The 24038-nt window shown below is 36.8% G+C and overlaps 2 protein-coding genes across 11 annotated transcripts in view; one reads left to right on the forward strand and one right to left on the reverse strand.

Annotated features, from left to right (window-relative positions):
- The window catches only part of LOC134227663 (transferrin), a 30994-nt gene extending 14322 nt beyond the window's left edge, over positions 1–16672 (reverse strand). The window contains exons 1-2 of one of the 9 annotated variants that reach the window (XM_062709321.1): positions 16520–16672; positions 3527–3831 (exon numbers count right to left, since the gene is read on the reverse strand). In XM_062709321.1, the coding sequence (XP_062565305.1) occupies positions 3527–3641 (115 nt within the window). In that variant the 5' untranslated portion in view covers positions 3642–3831; positions 16520–16672. The other 8 variants (XM_062709320.1, XM_062709316.1, XM_062709314.1 and 5 more) reach the window with 8 other exon arrangements.
- Positions 1–24038, forward strand: part of LOC134227662 (uncharacterized) — a 58632-nt gene that overhangs the window by 14554 nt on the left and 20040 nt on the right. The gene's annotated exons all lie outside the window — the stretch shown is intronic.

A 24038-nucleotide genomic window follows, 5' to 3' on the forward strand; every position in this document is an offset into this window, starting at 1 on the left:
TTCGGGGTCTCAAACAACTGTGCAAACTTTAAGCCCGATTGATTGCTTCCTTGCTTTCCGCATCGCGTTGCTAACGTAATGAGTCACATTATTGACGGTAAAATGTAGCCGCCATAAACAAAAATGTAAAAAAGTACAACTTTGCAAACCAATCTCCATATAAATTTAAATCGCGTTTTGTGGAAAGCGCGGACACAACCAATCGAGACCATATTTTGCACAGTTGATCGGGGTCCCAAAACGATTCAGAAAAAGCTTGATCTCACTTGATTGGATGAAGTTTGCGTTTTTCCATACAAGTGCGCCCCACTCTATTGCCCATGTATATCCTGATTTCACGCCGAAGTTTCGAAAAACTGCACGACGGCATTTAGTTTCACTTAAAAGTTCTTTTTATCCTGTAACAAGGTCGATCGTGCGAATTTCTCGATCTAGCAATAATTGTCCTATCATTAATTGGTTCTCACTCCATGATGCGCTAAGCCAAAGGCAGCTGGTGTGTTTTGATAACAGTTAGTGGCAGAATTTCGAGCTTCATGCACTGCGCATCATAGACCTTGCTAAACTAACGTTAAAACATGCCATGTTCCAATTCGTTTCCATTGTTTCATGCCAAAAGTCGTCGCCAGTCAATCAATTCTCGATATTTCCCAATAGGTTTCTCGAACGGTTAGTTAAGTTTCGGGAACAACTCCATCTCAAGAAGTTTAGTTATGTTATGTTCCTTCCAGGATGTCAACTCACCATTTCGTAGCCGTCATTGTACCTAACTGGTGCTGTTGAAATGTTTTATATGCGAATGCATAGTTCAAAACCCAGAATATTCCACCTAGCGAAGATGGTGCCTTTCTCGCTTATTATCAGATATAACAAGAAAAACACATAAGAGAACTCAAAAATGCACTTTAGCGAGATAGATTCAATTATTTCTATCAATTCACATTTCTCGCTTAACTTTTCGAAAGGACCTAAGTAACTTTTTTTTCATGAATTAATTTGAATAGCGCAATCAACAGAACAACATGAAAGATTTTGATTGCAGTACTTGAATTAATTCATGAAAAAAATGTTACTTAGGTCCTTTTGAAAAGTTAAGCGAGAATTCTCTGAAAGTAAAGATTTTTTTCTCCACCATCTCATACCATGGAAATGACGAACCACTACTTCATTACCAGCATTTGTCAATAAATATCAACGGCTCATACAAATTTGATTTACGAGGTTGAAAAGAATCGAAAAACATTCGAAAACGACTGAGAATTTTAAAAATCGGTATATTTTATCTTATAACCGCTATAGCTCAGAAACGGTAGCACTTAGAAAAAAATACCTTTTACATTGCAAATTTCACGTACTTTCATAAAATTGAGTCGATAAAAATGTAAAAGAAATATTTCGACCATTTTGGAAAAAACAACTTATTTAAAAAAATATAACTTTTTTGTCCATCATTTCTCCATTATGGTCTATAGTGCAAAAAAGTACATATATCATCTGCTACAACATATTAAAAAATAAAAAAATATTAAAAAATTAGTTTTTGAGAAAATCGTTTTTTTAGTTTTATTTTCAATGATTGAACTTCTTTTTCACAGTGCATATTTTTTTTCACTTAGCCCCAATGATTACCTAAAACAATGCCGAAACATCAAAACGATCGGACAAGCCGTTTTCAACTTATATTTTTTGTGTTAGGTGTTTTTGCTTATGCCTTTGTCAAAAGTTTGGCGAGAGTAAAAATGACAAACCAATGATGCAAATTATGTTTTTTGATCTCAAAGAATGTGTTGAATGCATTGAAGCAGGTTTTTAAAAAAATAACGTTTTTTCGATTTTGTGAAAAATGGGAAAAATGGAGAAAACAACAATGTTTTTACAATAACTCCGGAACGCAATTTTCAATAGCGAAAAATTAGGTAGGATTCCGCGTAGGCTGAGTACTAATGGACCAAACAAATATCATCCAAATCGGTCAACGTTTGGGCGGTGCTAAACTCTTTGGACGTTTATATAAAAATATTTATGCAGAAACATCGAAAAACAGTGATTTGCAGTTGGACGGCATAATTTACGATAAAGAACTATGATACTCATTCAGATCTTGAAGAATTTAATACAGATTGTTATGCTGAAACCGCGAGAAGATAAGCGTTTACTCGGCGAAGTTATCAGTATTTTTCTGAAGTGGGGTTCGAGCAAATTCTGTGTCTGTTACCTTTAAAAAGAAATAAATTCACCCCTACAACACTCCAGTAAAATGCTAATATTTTTGTCTAATAAACTATAATCTTCTCGCGGTTTTCAGCATAGCATTCTGTATTTTAATTCTGCAAGAACTGAATGAGTATCATAGCTCTTCACCGTAAATTATGCCGTCCAACTGGAAATCACTGTTTTTTCATGTTTCTGCATACATTTTTCTATATAAACTTCCAGCTAGTTTAGCGCGTTGACAAACGTTGACCGATTTGGCTGAAATTATGTCCAGAGCATCAGGGCATTAAATAGAACCGAATAAGAGGGCGGCCCATCAAAAAAAAATGAAAAAGTGTTTTTTGAGCCACCATAACACACATACAGACATCACCAAAATTCGTCGTGCTGAGTCAATAGGTATATAACACTATGGGTCTCCGAGCCTTCTATCAAAAGTTCGGCTTTGGAATGATCATATAGCCTTTACGTATACTTAGTATACGAGAAAGGCAAAAACATACAATTTGTCCAAGCTCTTTTACAACAGTTAAAGAGTTCCTACTGTTCCTCAGCGTAATCGACCAATATGCAGAGTTAGCTCAATACCCTAGCAAATCGCTTCTCTGAGGCGAGCCTTACATCAACTGCAGCGAGATCAAATCATTGAATGCCAACAACAACAACTCATCCAACTTTGCGGTAGCCGGGCAAGCAGTATAGAAGTTCTAGAAGACTCAATTGCCAAACATGACATATAATTTTGAGCAGTAGTGCAAAAAGTCGTGATCGTCATAAGACAGAAAACAAAGCGCCTTTTCATATCTCAGCCGACTTGAAAGTATCGTGGGTTCTGGGATCAATTTCGCATGTAAAGCAGTCATGAAAAGATGTTGTGCTTTGTTTTAAAATTAAAGTTTCTGAATTATTTTAATAGCTATATGCAAAGAACAATTACTGTTCGTTACATTAATCACATTTCTTTAATCCACCAAGTTGAAAGCGGTAATAAACCAAAAAATAAAGCAGATATTTCACACCTCCATGCCCTGTCACGGAATAAAATCTGTTGAGAATGTTGTACCCCATGCATTTCATCCTTCACGTTTCTATAGAAATTGAAAGGGGCAGATATGTAAACAACGACGTGACATGTTTAATTGAAATTGAGAAATTGCAGTACTGTACGAGTTTTCTGGATTACTTAAATTACTTAATTACATTACTTAAAAAATAATAATTTTAATTAATAATGAAACTTTGTTTTATTTAATAATTTTTAAGCCAATATTGTCTTGGTCTTGACAACGGTTATGAATTCAATGTCACTTACATTTTTTATCCGACGACTTTTTGTCTTTCACGAGATCCTGCGACTGTACCCGAGTTGATACAAGATAAATAATCACCAACCAATAATAAAGATTATATCTTCGAGAAATATTCATGGTCACCAGCTTCTGTTTCCCACTTCGACGGACGGGAAATAAAATCACTTCGACTAATTGCTTTTTCAGTCACAACACTTTTAGCATACACGGTTTATTGGGTTTTTTCACTTTCAGGTCATGATATTTTTCGAATGGATCTCATTATTCATCGTTCGCTGTTTATCTGATTAATTATCACCTTTTTAGGCTTGTGAATTAGAGAAATATGGTAATAAATCATTCCCACGCTTAATGTCCTCAAGTATATCCGCCTATGATATCATAATGATAAAAACTCTTCGAAAAATATATTGATAACGAATTTTGTACTTATATACATAATCCTGATCTATGTAAATGCTTCTTACTATTATACAAAGATATTAAATTCATAATGTTAAATTATTTTACAATATTAACTATTCAAGCCTTGACCATAATAAAGCAGGTTAAATTTAATCTGGCAAATGGGAAGTACAAAAACTCAGGGAAATTTGTGGACACAAAACACACACAGAAGTTCCTGCTTTAGGTGAACCAATTAGAGCTTCTACCAACGTGGGTTTCCCATTGACTGAACATCGATACGCGTCGACTTGGAAAACCCCATTTTATTGTCTACACCGCAACAGGTTCCTCTTCTAGTCGGTCGTTCAAGTTCATCAAACTGTCTGGAACATTACTCTGCATTAGGTCGATCCGTACCTCCTCGCCTCAGCGCACATTCAACTTTTGAACAAACATCCAGATACTTTCGTCAAATTCACGTTTCTAAAACCTTCAGTCGAATGTCTCGGTTATAAATTAGAGAACCTGTTTCTCGCATGAAATGCATCCAGTTAATCGAATTCGTAACCACCAAACCGGCCGAATACGTGTACGGAACACGTCATCGAAAGCGAAAGAAGATCCATAAAAAGCTATAGGGAGTGAACTTTAAAATATTTTCTATAAATCATCTAACGAGATTTTGTTTAAAATATGTTGATAGAGGTGTTGTGATGCCATTCTACGCATAATTGTCCCATGTTACCTTTGATGAAAAAATCCAAACTCGAATTAATTGTCCCACTGAAAAAAGGAAGTTGTCGTCTACCGAAGGGTAGTGATCTATATTATGTTCTAAAAAGTGTTGCCTACCTTCATTACATCTCAAACAATGTTGGTAAAATTTTCAGATCTAATCGATTTTGAAACTAGTAGGACAAATTGACTCGAGTTTGTTTTTTTTTCATCAAGGGTAACATGGGACAATTATGCGTAGAACAGCAGTGTATTCGAGCTTTAAAAAATGATATCTTATCCAAAACTAAATGTAAATTTAAATTATTTCCGTAACTATTATTAACCATTTTAAATATTCATTAATCTACTTTATCTCCGATGAACATGTAATGCGTCAATCAAGTGATATAACTCACGTTCCCGTGTACGATAATGCGAAGTCGCTGAATCATTGGACTGTGGTGACGTGACGGGAGAAACGGTGATGCGAAATGAAGCACGAGACCAGCGAAAGTGTTGTAAAACGTAGCTGGCACCGATATATTTTTATTTTATTTTTTCATTTTCATTTCGGTCTGGCAGCAGTCGTCCGATTATGTCACAAGAGCCGAGCAACCAGTTTCCATGCTACGAATGGCAATGAAGTTCAAGGTTAGAGGCTTTTAAAGATTGTTCGGGTTTTTATGCTAATTGAGGGGTGCAACAGCTGTCAAATATTAATAGGAATGCATTGGAAAACTGGTACAAAATGCATCAATATAGCCCCAGTTCAATGCATGCATTTTGAATTCCTGCATTTTTTTCTTGTATGTATAAAAACTTGTTAACTGATTATGGCCAACCTGTGCTAAAGCCACCTTAGGAATTATATGTTCTACAAGTGTCGACGAGCGGCCGGTCTTTTAACTTTGTGAGTTGCAGACAACACAGACGTTCTGCAGAACATCCTCGCGCTAGTTTATTAACATGAAAAGTTCACCTGCTCAAGAACATCCATGCACATAGGCACAAGTGGATGGAAAATACAAAACAAGGTAAATGGAAACTGATTCTCAGCTCACCACCGAGTGTTATGTCTGTATGAATGCATATACAGTACTGTGCTATAGTGGATATAAATGGAGCATGAAAACCGAAAGAACAGACTGTGAATTCGGTTTCCAGTCAAAACAAAATGCTGATTCCTTTCACTTTCATGGTCAACAGCTATCCAACCCAACCCAAACTGGACCGGACTAACGAAACCCTCTTAACAAATTTTGGGCATGTTCGTTATTAATTCAGTTTTTGCACAAATAATCAGATGAAGTGGTTACGAGATCAGCCGGCCAAGAACCGAAAGTCTCGGTAATAAAGACAATAATAATAATAAGATGCGGTGGGCATGTGAATGTTGCTATTGGAAAGTGACTGTTAGAGACATCAATACCTGAAAATCTCTGTAGCTGAGTTTGAGACTTGGCAATACTAGACGCATCTCTTGCTGCTGAATTGGCCCGTCTTCTAGCGTTCCTCTTCCCAACAAGTTAATGTTCTACATCTACGCAATTGATTGACTGCAGTTTTCGTGACATATTTATTGGATACGTTTGCGAGCTGTGATAATTTGATCAGTAGTACTACTTATCCAACGTTGGGTGAGAAATAGAGCATGACGCAAAAACATACCGGTGTTACACTTTTTTATTTTGATTGTCTAATTCTGCCGAAGATCTCTCAAAATGTACAAAACCGATTACTCAGCAAAAATGTTTTATTGCTAGCAAATAAGTATAGTTGGCGAAACCTGAAACTTGCCAAACCGGCAAATTATACGATTCTTCTTATTTTTCATTGTGCATTTCAAGTATTCTCCATTTTTCCGACATTGCAGGTGCATATCGCCAACCACGTCCTTCCAACTAATTGATTCTGCCTGATACCGACGATATTGTATCCTCGTGGGATTATTATTGACACTACTGACGGCGCCAGCTTTTGTTATTTGGTGGGGCACCACTTGGCGCAAGAACAATATAGTCTCTGAATACAACGGTGTGACATATAAGTTCATCTCGTAATACCGTTCATGATTTATTCTCCTTTTAAAATGTGATAGTCTTATATACCATAGTTGTCTTAGGATGTGTCTCATTTACTGAATTAAGCTTACATCGAACTTAAAAGTGGCAGTTCAAAAGATTAACATCAGTCAGTCATGAGAATATTTACAATTACTTTCCAATAAGACAAAAACGACATCTATCAAAAACGATTCGATATCCTTCGATAGTTAGCTTGCTCTGAGTGCAGGATTACTCGGTAATTATTGAACTGTAGTTTCTTAGTTTAAATCGGGAAATGAGAAATAGCTATAGTATAGCTTCCTCGACGAAACCAAACAGCTGAACGCATTTTTTGTACATCATTCCGTCATGTCAACTCCTCCCCATATTATACCATCCAAAGCAACGTTAAACAGTAGATACAAAAAAACGTCCCCTTCACCAACGCGTCAAATTGTCCGGAAGTACATATTTACTATATTCTGTATCAAATCAATCGATTGTGTCGCATAACAAATAATTGAATTGACGAAAACCAAACCATAATTGAGCGATCGTCTATGCAACTGGAGTGATTCTACACGAACTCTTTTGTAATTATTGTGAAGACTTGCAACACTTTCCGTGTACTAATGCAGAGATTTGTGTCCGCAACGCTTCATAATGCAGATGCTACTCAATTTTCAGTTAGATTTTTTAATGAACCTTTGTTTAAACAATAATGGACAACACGTTTCCCAGACAGTTCAAGTGAATTGAGCAAGTCGCTTGAATTGAACGCAAATTGAACGTCTAAACATCTTTATTCAACTCACTTGAATGAAAAGAACGTTTAACATGTTCAACTTTTGAAATATCTTAATACAGTTATTTATCTGGGTGGAAGAATTCTATAATCGAATCAGTGAAAAATACGTGAATACATAAATATAACATAATTAAGGTTAGTTATTCAAAATACACATAATCCAAGTATGAAGTAAAATTAAACCTTTGAATCTATAAAAAAACGCGATTTCCTCCTGATAACAACAAATGCAGCTTTGTTCCGACATTTCCTAGCGAATCACTTGTTTTCGATAACTGCATTGCACATTTGTGGTATGGACTCACTAAGGTTGTTAACTCATTACCGCCCGGAGGTTAGCCAAAACTCGCTGATCGTTCATAAGAGCTGTCCTGTTCATAGATTTCTGGTATAATATGGGCTAATGATAATTTCTGAAATCGCTTCCCAATCTATTTGGATCCTTGGCATGATCCATTAAATACATACGCCACCCCTTGTTTCTAACTTTTGTATGTGCTTTGATTCACAATCTCCCACAGGTTATCGTTGTTGTCGAGATCAGGTGATTGAAATGACGATAGGTTTTTTACTCTGAAACCACTGTTTAACGATTTTCGAGGTATGTTTTGGGTCGTTAATTCACTAAAAGATGGCTTCAAGTTTTGTTTGAGAAACCGCATATGTGACTTTTTTGGTCAAAATGAGGTTTCCATATACTCTGAATCTTCGTCCAAATATACGTAATACTAAACAAATATTTGTTCGGAAATGTATGATATTTTTTTTATTTATTTAAGAAACTACTGCTTGCAATTTCCGAACTGGAAGTTTTCCAAGTGGACTCTGCTTACGAGATATTGCCTCGCTTTCAATGGTGTTGAATTAAAGGGCTTCTTTCTCGGATATAGTTACCCTGTGTCCTTCAAAATTACTTGGAATAAGTGGTAGTAATAGAACTAGATTTCTCACTTCTCTGATTTATTAAATCTTTCCTGTTGAACGGAATTTGGCACAAAATCGCGATTTTGTCCAATCCTGTAATATCATAGTGAAACAATGTTTGTATCAGTGGAAAACACTCAACGACTGCAGGTATTTATCAACAGTTGCCTGCGCTACATAATTTGTACCTGTTATGCTCACAACTGGATTTCAAACAAGGGGCTCCATCGTCGTGAATTCCGGGAACGGAACACGGGCTGAGTCGGCCACACATGACGAAGGGAGGGAGGAAATAAATCTGTAACATTAGAGTGGAACCCAGTGGATTAGAGTGGATCATAGCAGAGAGCCTCATAGCGGCGTGGCCTCCATGAAGAAAATAACTGAATCATAACTTGGCAACAAATCAAGCATTAAGGCGATTCAAATCGACCCTTTGCACGTTTTGGGGAGTACAGTTTTATTGTGATCCGTTTTGCAAATAAGCAATAATTCCCGGTCGAATTTCAAACTCACGACATAGGAGAACGACAGTGGGTAGCTAAATTTTGAACTGAAGGGCAACATTTAAAATTAATCTTCAAATGCGGTAAACTTCTAATGTGGTTCACTGGCCGAAGACGGAATGAATTACTATTGAAGTAAATTGAAAAATTCGTAGCTCTGATTTGACCAACGAAAAATACCGCTTGTCAGCAAAAACATGTCCGTGAGCAGTGTTCCCGATCAGCAATGCATAACAAAATTATAACTCAATTCTATCAATGGTTGTTATTTAAAACAACGTGTGTTATAATTAGATAATTCGATAAAAATGGCTCCTCGGCCAGGTTCATTTCATATCAAAATTATAACAACATTAGTTATGTATATTTACTCAAAATAATTGCCTACATTTTTTGTAGATATTGGAAAACAGCATAGGTAATAGAGTGGGGCGCAGTTGTATGGAAAAACGCAAACTTCGTCCGATCAAGTGAGATCAAGGTTTTTCTGAAACGTTTTGGGACCCCAATCAACTGTGCAAAATATGGGCTCGATTGGTTGCAACCTCGCATGCCGCATCGCGTTTTAAATTTACATGGAGATTAGTATGGGAAAACGTACTTTTTTACATTTTTGCTCTTAGCGGCTTCAATTTATCATCAATCACGTGACTCATTACGTTAGCATATAGTCTGGAAGATGCCGAAAGACTTTGCCGAAGAAGGTACGTAGCTGGAAGGTCTACAAAAAATGTTATTACGTTTCGAAAATTGATTGTTTAAACCATATGCAAGAAATCAATGTTTCTGCCAGCACTACCGGATAACCTATGGTTATCGAAGGGCAAAACCTATCTTCCTTCTTGTCGGATTTTTTTCTTCGTGAAATAACTCCGGATAGCTCCCATTAGCTATAAAGCCCTATAAGATCAATTATTTCGAAATAACACTCAGTTAAATTATTGGTCTACGTAGTACGGCAGTGCTGGCAGAATAAACGATTTTTTGCATATGGTTTGAACACTCAATGTTCGAAGCGTTATAACTTTTTTCGTGGACGTTACAGCAACGTGCCTTCTTCAGCAAAGTTTTTCGGCATCCTTTGGGTTATACTTTAACGCAATGTGCCACTTGGTTTACGATGAACTGAAACCTCTAGTAGTAGAAATGCAAAAGTATACGTTCTCCCATACTAATTTCCATACAAACTTCAAACGCGATGCGGAAAGCGAGGAAGCAACCAATCGGTCCCAAATTCTGCCCAGTTGTTCAGGACCCAGAATGGCTTCGAAAAACCATTGATTTGAAAAAATGACCATGACGCCCCACTCTAATAGGTAATCACCTCCGGTATAACTTGAATCTATGTTCGATATTAATAGCTATAACAAAGCTAATCGCCTACATTATGGATGGAAATCCGGCGTTGGAGCGTACCTTTTTTTTTGTACGTGATGTGGGCATTTATCTTGAAAGTAGTTTTTTACAGGATAATTATATCAATGTTGATATGAAGGTATCAACCTCTGATTTAATTGTGTTACGGCTAGAGGAATTTTTGATATATTTTTATTTTTACTGAGGGTCGTGGGTTCGAGTCCCATCGAAGAGAAAGTGTTTACCTCCAATACATTTATCAAATCAACATCTTCCACATAATGTACATATTACATATTTTTTGTTATTTTAGCAACTAACCAGCCAAATTTATAACACATTTTGTTATATTTTTTTTTAACTGATATACTCCATCTAAACTGTTTTATAGTCTTAACTAAGTAAGTTTAACTAATAGAGGGATATTTGAATTTTCTAAATGTCATGCCAAACTTTCAAAAAATGCACACCAGAGCCACAGGAGCGCGCACGCTGAAAATACACTCCAGTGTATTTTCAGTGCGCGCGCTCCTCGGCTTTGGCGTGCATTATTTTGACAGTTTGCCATGACATTTACAAAATTCAAATATCCCTCTATTTGTTGAACTTACTTAGTTAAGACTATAAAATCGTTTAGAATTTTTTGCACTGAGTGTAAGACAACACTGGCCGTGAGTTGTAATTTGACAAATTAATGTACATGTAGGCGTGTTATATGACACTAGATACCTAATCCGGCATCTGATGAAGATGATTCTAAAATCAATGTTTTGTACACATTTTTAATGTAATCAAATATCAGTTGCACATGTTTTGTCCGATGTTGTATCTGGAATGTTACTGGTATGACTTCGCAAAACTGTTATTGTTATCAAGTCATCCATTACTCAATTCGAAATCCGAAAGTTAATATTGACTTTCAGAACAAAATGAAGAATAATGTATTCATAAATCAAGATTTTTCGCATCAAGATTTTCCTAACGGAACTATCAATTCTATACTTTCGCCTCTAATTCTATCATGAACATGTACGTCCAAGTTTGGAAGATGATATTAGCATTTCCATATCATTTCACATTAATAAAGTTTAAAAATACAGTGTCGACCCGATTTTGTCACTCCCCGATTTTGTCACGTTTTCGACCCGATTTTGTCACCCCAAAAAATTTTGAAAATTTTAGTCGTTCTTTTTATTTTTGTAAATAATACCGCAAACAACATTGATTTTCATGAAAAAACTTTCACCGCCTGTGGTTTATTATAAATCATTTCTGAGTACCTGTCAAGGATTTTTAAGCCTTTTCGACAAGAAATAACGGGTGCCAATCACGCATTTTACCTTTCCAAGGCATAAACTGATTCATATTTGTGAAATGAATTAAAAAATTGAAAATATTTTTTTTTTTCGATTTTGTCACATTTCCTATTTTATCACCCCAAAATTCACCAGGGGGTGATAAAATCGGGAGATTTCTGTATATATATAATATGCATGATGATCAATATATCAAAGCCCGTTGAATCCTGCACACTACACCAGCATAGTGTATAGAGGACTGTGTGACAAAATTTCAAAAAGGCAAAACGTCAAGTGACATAAATCTAGAATCTAAGGGTTTGGAAGCGTCCATTTGAGAGGTATGAAGGCTTTTTTATTTTAAAGGCTCAGTAGCTTCGTTACAAGAGGCTTGAAAGCTTTCTTTTAAGCAGCTCGTAAGATTCCTTTTGGGAGAAACAGAAACATTTTTTCAAGAGGCTTGTACGCCTCCTTCCATGAAGTTCGGAAACCTCCTGTTAAGAGGCACGGAAGCCTCCTGGTAAAATCTCAAATTCTCAAATGTCATCGGTGATTTAAATCCAAATCATGGCCCAGAGAATCCGTCGGGTTCGGGTTCGGGTCGGGTTTCGGGTTTAAAAACACGAAACCCGACAATCTCTAATTTTGAGAGATGTAAGAAATTTAAAGTAAAATGATAGAAGTTAAAGCATATTAGCAAGGCACGTTCCGTATTTGATACAAAATTCGACTCAATATTCATAATTGCAATCATAAAAATATGATAATTGATTTTATTATTAATTGAAGTCAAAAATTTGCTCAAGTTTTCGTGATATTAGATCAGAGCGATAGTATTTCGTTGCAATAATATCCATGGAAATTAGGATACCGTCGTGCGGGGCTTTGACTTCAGGGGCTACTTTGGATTTTGGATTTTGTGAAAAAATTAAGCGAAAAAAATACCAAATTTAAAACAGCGCCAGCGGTTCCCAACCTTTTTCTTGAGAGGTACCTTTTAAAATTTTACATTCATTGAGGTACCCCCTATAGTTTTTGCGCTGGGAATGAAAATAAACATGACTCATGGCTCTCCAAAAATTTGTGTTAGATTTAGTTATTCCGTGATACTTTCCAATTTAAATATAGTTTATACATCCAGCTTCCTGTAGTACTTTGAAGACTTTTGGAGGGTTCGAGCCTCTTGAAAGTAAACTTCTGTGCCTCTTGAAAGGCGTTTTCCGAGCTTCTTCAAAAAAGCTTCCGAGCTTCTTAAAACTGGGCATGAGCATTTTGAAAGGACATTTCTTAACTCCTTGAAAGCAGGCTTCCAAGTTTATTAGAAGAAGAATTTCGAGTCTCTTGAACAAAAGCTTCCGAGTGTTTTGAAAGGAAGCTTCGTAGTCTCTTGACTGTATCGTTAGAATCATACGCAAACCTCATACACGAGATAACTTGCTTGCGATTCTGTAGGGAGAGCATCGTGCTTGAGTTTTTCGGGCAGAATCACATCGCTTCGTTCACTCACCGAAAAATGATTTCGCTCTATAAAGCGTCAACACGCAATCGAGGCATATATTTTGCTTACATATGGATCTATTAACTATTGTTTTAAGCGAAAAAAGTTAGTTCAATGTATTCAACAACGAACGTGAAAAATCATGCAATGATGTAAATCGCGATTTGAATCATGAGCGATTCTCTGGGCCATGATTTGATGAATATCACGAACACTTGAGCAAATTTTTGACTTCAATTAATAATAAAATCAATTATCATATTTTTATAATTTTAATTATGAATATTGAGTCAAATTTTGTATCAAATACGGAACGTGCCTTGCTTATATGCTTTAACTTCAATCATTTTGCTTCAAATTTCTTACATCTCTCAAAATTAGAGATTGTCGGGTTTCGTGTTTTCAAACCCGGAACCCGACCCGAACCCGAACCCGACGGGTTCGGGTCGGGTTCGGGTTTAGAAAATTAGAACAATGTCGGGTTCGGGTAGGGTACGGGTTTGTGAGATGATAAAATGTCGGGTCTGAGTCGGGTACTAGTTTAAGAAATAAAATATTGATTTTTTTTTATTCGCTTCTGGTAAATTTAAGGCTTGTTCGTTGTTTGGGCCTATACCCTCTTGAGTGTAAAGAGAAATATAAATATCTAGTTTGAGTTGCCCGCCAAAAATTTAGTTCGGGTCCAGCTCGAGTTTAAGACGGCAAAAATTGTCGGGTACGGTTCGGGTTCGGGTTTGATAAGATTTTTCATTCCGGATTTGTCCGGGTTTGAAAGGAATTTCTAAATCGGGTTCGGGTCGGGTTCGGGTTTACAAAATGTGAAACCCGACCATCTCTACTCAAAATGCAATGAATTGAATGAGCAAAACAAATACCCGAGCAGCACAAGTGAGACAAAAATTGTTGCAGCAACTTAATTGCGACTGAAACTGGTCATATATGAGTTGCCGTAACCTACTTGGAACATGTGAGTTGCTAGGATATAATTAGAAAGATCGAAAAAAACACTTTAAGCACAGACAAACAGACATAACACATTGAACATTCACTTATCAAATTCATCGTCGTTTAAACACTAACGACATCTGTTGATTTCAGTTGGTTGGGCAAATCACGAACCAGATGGCGGTAGTAAGCAAACGTCAAACTAGAGCAAATCCGATGTGCGCGCCACGAGTGATCAATTGGCCAACTAATGATTATTTGAATTGACCAGTAAATCACTGAACGATGGAAATTTGTCGAGTGTTATGTCTGTTTGTCTGTGCTTTAAGGGTATAAATCCCATTTTCCCACAAATTTACATTTTTTTACTGTCTTGGGGAAAACAATGATTTTTCAATAATTTCAAAATACATAAATAGCCGATCGAACCATTCTTCGATAACAAACAAGTTACCTGTCGAATGCAACTTTTTGTGAATAATTTGGTCAATGTTATGTTCCAAAAACTGTATTTACAAAATGTGCACACATACGCACACATATACCCACATACAGACATCAGCTCAATTCGTCATGCTGAATCGATCGGTATATAACATTTCGGTCTCCGAGCCCCATCAAAAGTTTGTTTTCGGAGTGATCCAACAGCCCACAGGTACCACTTCTCTATACAGTTGAACACATACATTTTATCAACCCCAGCCCAATAACATTTTGATTTAATGAGCCGAATCCAACCTGTAGCTTTTTGCAAATGAGTAGTTAAACACTCCAGGCAGAATCCAAACTTCTAGGCTACTACCCGGATAAAAATACAATAGAGTTGCAATAAAATATTATAAAAATACAATACATTTTATTTATGAACATTAAATTCTATTGTTTTTATATCATACCAATTAAAATGCCATATTGTTGTTCCAATAGACGTTCAATAGATTCTATTGCCAGTAAAAAGTTGACAATATAATCACAATAAATTCAATTGTAATGGCAAAAATTTGTTCGAGAAATAATCGATTTTTTTATTGTAAAGATACATAACAACCCCTATTTTCTATTATAAAACTACCATTTACAATAGGCGTTATGGTGGAAAACAATATTCTTCAATGTTATTCAATTGTGAGCCACAATAGAGTTTACCGTAATTACTATTAATTTCAGCGTAATGTTACAATAATTTCTATTGTAATTGTTTTGGAATTTTTTATTAGGGTAGTTTGCGAAAATAAATACTCATTAATATGAATTATTATTGTACACATAAAAAGCTTTTCAAACATGAAAACAACTGAACAAAAGCATTTCAAGATTTTTGCCCAGCTTTTAAATCAAATGAACCTTAACATTTTTTTTCATTCATCATAGAAGTATACGCCAAAATTGGAAATATTTATTAAAACTAAAAATGATAAATTACTCTCAAGAAGCTCTATGTTAATAAAATCAAAATTGCTTCCACACCGTATAGCCCATCGGCTATAATTTGATTAACTATACATAATAACATGTTCACGCATATATTGAGTAAATTGATTATTTGTTTTATTCACATTTGGATGGAAAACGAGTTATTGCAGCAGTTGATAACGATTCTCTGATAAATAATTATTTAAATTCTAACAATAATACAGTATTTATTCTATTGGTTTTTCTTGCATTCTAAGGTTTATATTCGGTGGCCTAACTATGAGATACTAAGACATATCAAATTAAACAATATGAAAAAATAATAAAATAAATCACAAGCCCGCTGACTATGTGCGAGGAAACTATCATTTGATATCATTAGGTTCACATGCAAACGAATTTCACTTTATAAACATGACTGTAAGCATGACTAGGCATTTCGTTTTCATTAGCAATTCATAACGTGGAAATGATTTAATTAAACTGTAACTGATCTTGTTGCACTGGTTGCACTTGGCTACCGCCTTCCGTGATCGCGAATTCTCGATTACTGGTCAACGGTGACCACGCTTGGACTTTGCATTCTACCGCACGACAAAGTTTGCCACATTTGCTCCAGTTTTGCTTCTTTCTTCATCCGTCCTTGAAATTCCTAATTTCACTCTTTCTCTCGTAATTCGTAAGACAGCCGCCGTTACGCAGATCAATCACCGTACAACAACGCTTGGATGAAATCCTGCAACGTGAGTTTCACAAGAATTGCCCGTTCCACCTTCGATCACACTCTGGTCTGGTCCTAACTGACAAATTGCACTTTCCCAACCTTTGCAACGGTTTCAGCACATCCACCAATTCAAGTCACCCCCGGAGATAGGCGGAAAACGATCGAACTAGTATTTTGCGCCGATAGTTCCAAATGCACCTCACATACGCAAAACGAATGCGTGCTACCCGAGCTGTGGACGAAACGATACTGACTGAACTGGAGACCTGTGAAGACTGCTGTTGAATCACCAGCGCGCGTTGCCGCTGGCGATTTTCAGGGTTTTTTCATCGATCAACGTAAAAATTCGGCTGCCACAAAAATCACCACAATACCGTCATCAACCGCGAGCGACATGGCTTAATTTCGGCTTTTCGGTGAACTTATTGCACATTGCTCGAAAGTCACATTGCTAGACGGTCAGATCGTTGATCGTGTTGCGCACAGAGTCCGTCCGATCAAGTCGAACAAGGTGCGCGGAAATTCAGACCACCGCAACACGCCTGCCGCGCTTATCTCGTTCTTATGCAGTGCTAAAACTCATCAACGCAAATGTCTCTGGGAGAAAACGATTAGCGCCAGCGGGGAAGTACCTACCCAGGTTGTGTCAACTTGAAGTTGTTTTTTTTTTGTTCCTGTTAAGCTTGAATAATAGAGGTAATAAACTATAGAGGAAGATTGTCGCTGCCGTCACTGGCGAAATCTTTTGCTGGCGAGAACAAGAACAATGAGAACCTCAGCGACAATCTTCGTCTATGGTTTATTACCTCTATTGCTTGAATAGATTGTTACATACCTGTTGATTGACGAGGCGAAAGAATAGGAGGAAGGATGTTTTCTGAATTGAACTGACGGTACTTATTCACGAACTAAATCATTTCGAAAGATGAGCACAATAATAACTGAATATTTTAATAGGCCAGGCTATGTTTGTTAAAATCGAGAATACATGGGTAGATCCATATACAATATATTGATAGCTTAGTAATGTATAGAACTGCATAAATAATGCAGTTCCCAATCAATTCTAAATTAATTGCATTTTTGAATTAAATAGGCTTGGGATGAAATAATTCTTCTAATAATCTTCTAATAAATTACTTTTTTAAGCAATATAACAACATTCGACAGATTCTTAGAGATAGCGATGTTGGTTCGCGATAACGAGCAATCATGTGCTTAGAATCATAGAGGCCTTCGTATCTATCTCTAAATTGACATTACTGTTACTGGCTTTGCATTTGTACGTTAGGAGGAGTTAAGCATCAGAACTCTGCAACTACACCGATGCCAACACGCGGGTAGCAACAGCGACCAGGCAACAACATGGTACATAGGACGAACGAGCATACGCAGCGATGAAGTGCACTTTGGCCAACGCACAAACTGCTGACACACATCATCGATCGAACCGATCATCCGATTGAGGAGGACAATAACCACGTGGAGAGCTTATTGCTGACATATCAGAAATAGTTAATAAAATCAGTGCAGCTAGGGAAAATCAAGTTAGTCTGTAATCGTTAGTCTGTAGTGTGAAGTGTAATTCAATTTCGGAATAAATTATATTTTTTTATGAATGCGTGCCGCATTCTATTTAACTTGTACATCATGACGCTAACACGATGATAGTCTAGACATAGGGTAGTCTAGACAGTTTTCAACCCGAAAATTTCCTAGACCAGGCCGGGAATCGAACCCAGTCAAACTCGGCATGCTATTGCTCTATAGCAGCGCATTTAACAGGACCATTATAGGAGGTCTTCATTTACCTTTGGCTTTTTCGCACCTAAAAGCTATAGCTTTATATATGATAAAACAAATTTACAGTTATATGTGAGAATGAATTACAACCCGAGTAGACGAAAATAGCTAAATAATATCAAATGTTGATAAGATAGCAAAATGTGATATGGACATGATTGATATAAGAGATAAAAGATCAATATCAATGTTTTGCACTTAAATATCATGAGGAGATCAAATTATGCTATTTGTAATAAGTGATCAATATCATGTGCCATTAGTTTGTTCTTATCAATAGCATATCTTGCTATTCAAATGATATTTCGGTGCAAATTTTTGATATTGTTGCCTGTTCTTTTATCTCTTATGTCAATCAAATCCATATCATGTTTTGTTATTCTGTTTGTGGCTTTTGCTCGGGAAGCGACCTCGACAAAAGTTGGTTTTTAGCGGAATTACACAAACTTTAAACGGATGTGTAACGTTTGTTTTCGTTCAAAAAAGTTCAATTTTGTTCAAAAAAGCTCATTTTTTTATTTTTTGCTAATTTTTTGATAGTTAGAAGCTGGTTAGTAGGAACTATCCCATTTATTTTCGCCTCTTTATTACAAAAAACGAATTTGTTAAATCCCTTTAAATCCCATACTATTTGTGCGCGTATTTCTTTTTATTATTATGTTTCTTTTTCTTCTATGACTCTACATTCCCACTGAAACTTGGCCTGCTTTTCAAAATAGTTTTCTTTTAAGATTTCCTCAGTTATTAATTAGGAGCGTTTCTATGCCCGCCAATGGAGACCCTGATTGCGAGTCCAGTCAAGAACGAGGCACTGAAGACGCCCTTATTGATGAGGTTGAAATACTGTGAATTATCTGTAAAGTTGCAATCAAGTGGTGGAATTAAATGGGATAGTACAGGATGACAAGTGAATTTATGACACTAAATATTTTTCTTAGGAAAAGTCAACTAAATTCAACTATATTTTTTAAGGTGGCAAATACTGCACAAAACTATTAAAAATCAGTTTCGGATATTTACATAATAAGCCAATAGGCTCGTCATATGATCGCCCTTGAGATCGGATTGATTCACAATGTCCTACGAAGCGTTATCCATTCATTTCGATCCAATGTCTCTTGTTTTCATCCACGCTGTCTACATGCAGAAGCATAGAAAATGATCATCCAATTTGCGGTGCTTGTAATTGAGGTGTTTATTAGCTTATTACCACTTTTGCAATCATTAATTCGTTTGAAACTAATCGATAAATGATCATGGCCAAATATGTCTAGCTTTAGGTGAAATATATATCCAATTATTAAATATTTCATTTGTATAAAGAATTTCGCACATTTCGCACACACACACACAGACATCATCTAGCCGTGCAGAGGGAGGCAGGCGCGAGGTCGACCCTTTCCTACTTTCCGAGGACATAGGGCGTGGTGAGGCCACCTTGAAAGCCGGCAATGCGCTGGCAAGATACCATGGTGTTCTTCTAAAAAAGCGAGTCACGATGTTCAGCGCTTCAAGGACACCCCATTGAAGCATTACTTTCTGGTTGTATTGAAGGGACGATGGGCTTGGCGGCAATGGAAACGGTTTAGCGGGACGGGGATGTAGTCCTGCCTCCCTCGTTTGCTGATGGAGGTGGTCCCTAACCCCGCACTTCCTGGACGTCCAACACAGGATGTCTGTTGAGCAGATTCCCCTTCCATTGCTTAGGAAGAAAAAAAGAAGACAGACATCATCTCAATTCGTCGAGCATCTTTTTTGGGATTCAAAGTAAAGCCGTACAGGGGATGTCCAAAATAACTGGGATAGGCAAATTTTGGGCATAATAAGATGTGTTGTAACCAGCACCAGAAGAAACTGCGGTCAAAAAAGATTCTCCACCGCACCAAATGTGTTATGTACAAGACGCCAATAAGACCGGTAGTCCTCTACGGATACGAAACATGGACAATGCTCGAGGAGGACTTGCAAGCACTCGGAGTATTCGAGAGATGGGTGCTTAGAACCATCTTTGGCGGCGTGCAAGAAGACGGTGTGTGGCGGCGGAGAATGAACCACGAGCTGGTCCTGTTTAGATGTAGAATAAATTAATGAATGAAATGAATGTAACCAGCACCGTAGCGTGTGGTTGGCCTGGTTGACCCCCGCCAAGAGCGCCAGCCTTGAGAGGGCGCCGGTATCAAGAATTACGGTATGGGCTACAAAACAATTTCATTCGTTACATGGCCAAATAATAATCATTGACAATTCCGACCGCTTCCGGGATCTACGGATTGCTCGAAGAGAGCATGTAGAAGGGAACATTTCAGTTTTAGCACCAAAAGGAGTCATTCGACGATCATGAAGCGAAGAATTAACAATAAAATGGATTATTAGCGATTCTGACAACTTCCGGGAACCTATAGGTTGTTCCAGGTGAACTTGTAGACTGGAACATGAACTTGTAGACTGGGACTTTGGTTTCATGGTTTTTGATCAGGAAGTGAGGTATGAATATTAAATGGACCATTGACGACTCTGACCGGTTTCATGACTTATGGATTGTCCCAGAGGAAACTGTATAAGATGATATTTTAGTTTAAGCAGTAAAACTAGTCATACTTCTTTTGGCGCTAAAACTGAAATGCTCCTTCTACAGGTTCCCCTGGAGCAATTACTTGGTTCCCCTGGAGCAATTACCTTGCTTCCTGATTGAAAACCATGAAATAATAACTGTCGAATGACTAGCTTTGGCGCAAAAACTAAAATGCATCCTTCTACAGGTATCGCTGAAAAACGAACCGTCGAATGACTAGCTTTGGTGCCAAAACTGAAATGTCCCCTCTACGGGTTCTCCGGCGGCACTCCAACGACATCAGAATCCGTCTGTTTGGTTGGTTTTTCATTCTTGACGTATCAGAAGACTTCTGGGATGTAATCATAAAGGAATATCGGTCAAAAAGCTTATTTTATTATTTATTCAGACTAAGGCCGAAGTGGCCTGTGCGGTATATAAGAGTCTTCTCCATTCGGCTCGGTCCATGGCTACACTTCGCCAACCACGCAGTCTACGGAGGGTCCGCAAGTCATCTTCCACCTGATCGATCCACCTTGCCCGCTGCGCACCTCGCCTTCTTGTGCCCGTCGGATCGTTGTCGAGAACCATTTTCACCGGGTTACTGTCCGACATTCTGGCTACGTGCTCGGTCCACCGCAGTCGTCCGATTTTCGCGGTGTGAACGATGGATGGTTCTCCCAGCAGCTGATGCAACTCGTGGTTCATTCGCCTCCTCCACATACCGTCCGCCATCTGCACCCCACCATAGATGGTACGCAGGATTTTCCTTTTGAAAACTCCAAATGCGCATTGGTCCTCCATGAGCATCGTCCAGGTCTCGTGTCCGTAGAGGTCTACCGGTCTAATGAGCGTTCTATAGATTGTCAGTTTGGTACGGTGGCGAACTCTATTCGATCGTCTTGCGGAGTCCAAAGTACGTACGATGTTCAGCAAATATGCGTCTCCAAATTTATCTGCTGGTATCATTTTCGGCAGTCACCAGTGAGCCCAAGTACACAAATTCTTCTACCACCTCGATTTCGTCACCACCGATGCAAATTCGTGGTGGGTGGCTCACATTGTCTTCTCTTGAACCTCTTCCTATCATGTACTTTGTCTTCGACGTGTTAATGACTAGTTCGATCCGGTCAAAAAGCTTGATTCTAATGAATTTGTGGCCTGGTAACTTTTAAAACTACCGATCGGCACCGATTCTAAGCAAACGGCCATATCTCACTTGATTCTGGTCCGATTTCGAATATCAACATATGATTCTAATCAGAAAGAGCCCTACTTTATTTGTGGTTACTAATATTATTATCTTTTTAATCACAACTTATCAGCACAACACCCCCACAAATTAACGGTTCTGAAACTACCTTCGAAAAACCCGGAATAACTCCGGTATCCGGTGGCCATGGTCGGTTCCATGAAATTACATTAAATTTCTATTTCAGGCATCCCTGAATTGTCAAAATCGGATATTAATTGACATAGTTACAACACATCTAATTATGCCCAAAATTTGCCTATGCCAGTTATTTTGGACATCCCCTGTATGTCATTGCCCATGCGTCGGCAGAGATCTATATATGATTTGTATAAAAGAGTCCTTTTCCTGAGGTGTTTACCTGCAATTATATAAAACTGAGCATAGAACAGAACACACCTAAAAAAATTAAGAATAAAATGCAAAAAGATGATTTTTCAGCCCGAGTTTTACGCTACCCCTCTCTTATTAACTGTATAATAAAATGCTATTGATTGTATATATCACAAAGAACCATGGCTCCGTAAAGTGTTATACACGCCTGAGCCTACCATATTTTTTTTTTTTTTTGCAATGACGAATAATGAGCTATGTTTCATAATGGAGAAATGATAGATAAAAAAGTTAAAATTTTTTTTAATTAGTTGTTTTTTTAAAATGGTCGAAATATTTTTTTACGTTTTTATCGACCCGATTTTATGAAAGTGCGTAAAATTTCCAACGGAAAAGGTATACAACAATTTTTTTCTAAGTGCTACAGTTTCTGAGATACAGCAATTATAAAACAAAAAATACAGATTTCTTAAATTTACAGTCATTTTAGTTTTTTTTCGATTCTATAGAACCTAGAATCAAATTTTACTGAACCGTTGATATTTATTGACAAATGCTAGTAATGGAGTAGTGGTTGACCATTTTCATTATATGAGATGGCAGAGAACACATTCTTGTCCTAAAAAAAATGAATCCTAGTCTTTCAACCTTACTACCTTACCATACAACCTTACTATGTTTGGTATATCATTTAGCCAAAGGCTTCTATTTAATATTGAATAATCAGTATGCACAAGTGATAGACAAATATAAGAAATAAATTTGAAAATTAAAAAAATACCTTGAAAAGGAAGCCTAGGTCCTAGACTATCCTTGGCCAATAGTAGATGAAACCCCGTGTGCATGTTTTAACCCTTTGGCATTCGTTGCAGTATATGAATTAGTATTCAAATTGTGTTGGCCTTGCATGAAATAATAAATATAGCCTAAAGTTGAAATTTTAGGGTCTTAACAGTGAATTTTCTTGAAAACTTTATTCAACTAAGATCAATCATTCGAATATTTTCCTCTCCATTATACAATAAATCATTACCACTAGATTGGGTAGTTTGTCTGGCAAAATCTACAGCAACTAATTTAGCAATCAGAAAGAATTCCAAAACGTTTTTTAAGCACGTTAAGTAATCCTTGCGACAGGTGTCCTTCTTGAAATACATTATTACCTTCTGAACTATCTTAAGCTTGTTATCTGCTTGTCGTTGTCACAATGAATAAAATGCTACTTCTTTTATACTTGCCAACTATAACAGAAGAAAGTTTGGTTGAAATATCATATATTATCATATGATATATAAACGTTTCGGGGATAACCCGTCTTTTTGTATATGTTTTTAGTTTCAATTTTTTCCCACCTTGACCTACTGTGCAAGAAGAAAAAATTGTTCTCTAACATATATCAAAAATTATTATAGTTGAAAGATTCTTTCCCAAGATGGTTCACTTAAAGGTTGAATTACGAAAAACAAAATGTTTGTTTTTTTTTTCTACGTAAAAGGTTTTTTTTCACAACCTCATACCATGAAAATAACCAAGCACTGCTCCAGTACTAGCATTTGTTAATGAATATCAATGACTCCGTAAAATTTGATTCTAGGTTGAATAGAATCGATAAACATTCGAAAACGACTGAAAATTTAAAAAAAATCGTACCTGCTGTACCTCAGATACGGTAGCACTCAGAAAAAAATACTGTGAACATTTTCCATTGGAAATATAACGTACTTCCATAAAATCGGGTCGATAAAAACGTAAAAAAAATATTTCCACCATTTTTGAAAAACCAACTCATTTAAAAAAATTATAACTTTTTTGTCCATATTTTCTCCATTAAGACCCATAGTACAAAAAAATACATATATTATCTGCTACAACACAAAAAAAATATTGAAAAATTCGTTTTTGAGAAAATCGATTTTTAAGTTTTATTTTCAATATTTGAACAATTTTTTTTGCA

Source organism: Armigeres subalbatus, chromosome 3 (genome assembly GCF_024139115.2).
Source record: "Armigeres subalbatus isolate Guangzhou_Male chromosome 3, GZ_Asu_2, whole genome shotgun sequence".
Lineage (NCBI taxonomy): Eukaryota > Metazoa > Arthropoda > Insecta > Diptera > Culicidae > Armigeres > Armigeres subalbatus.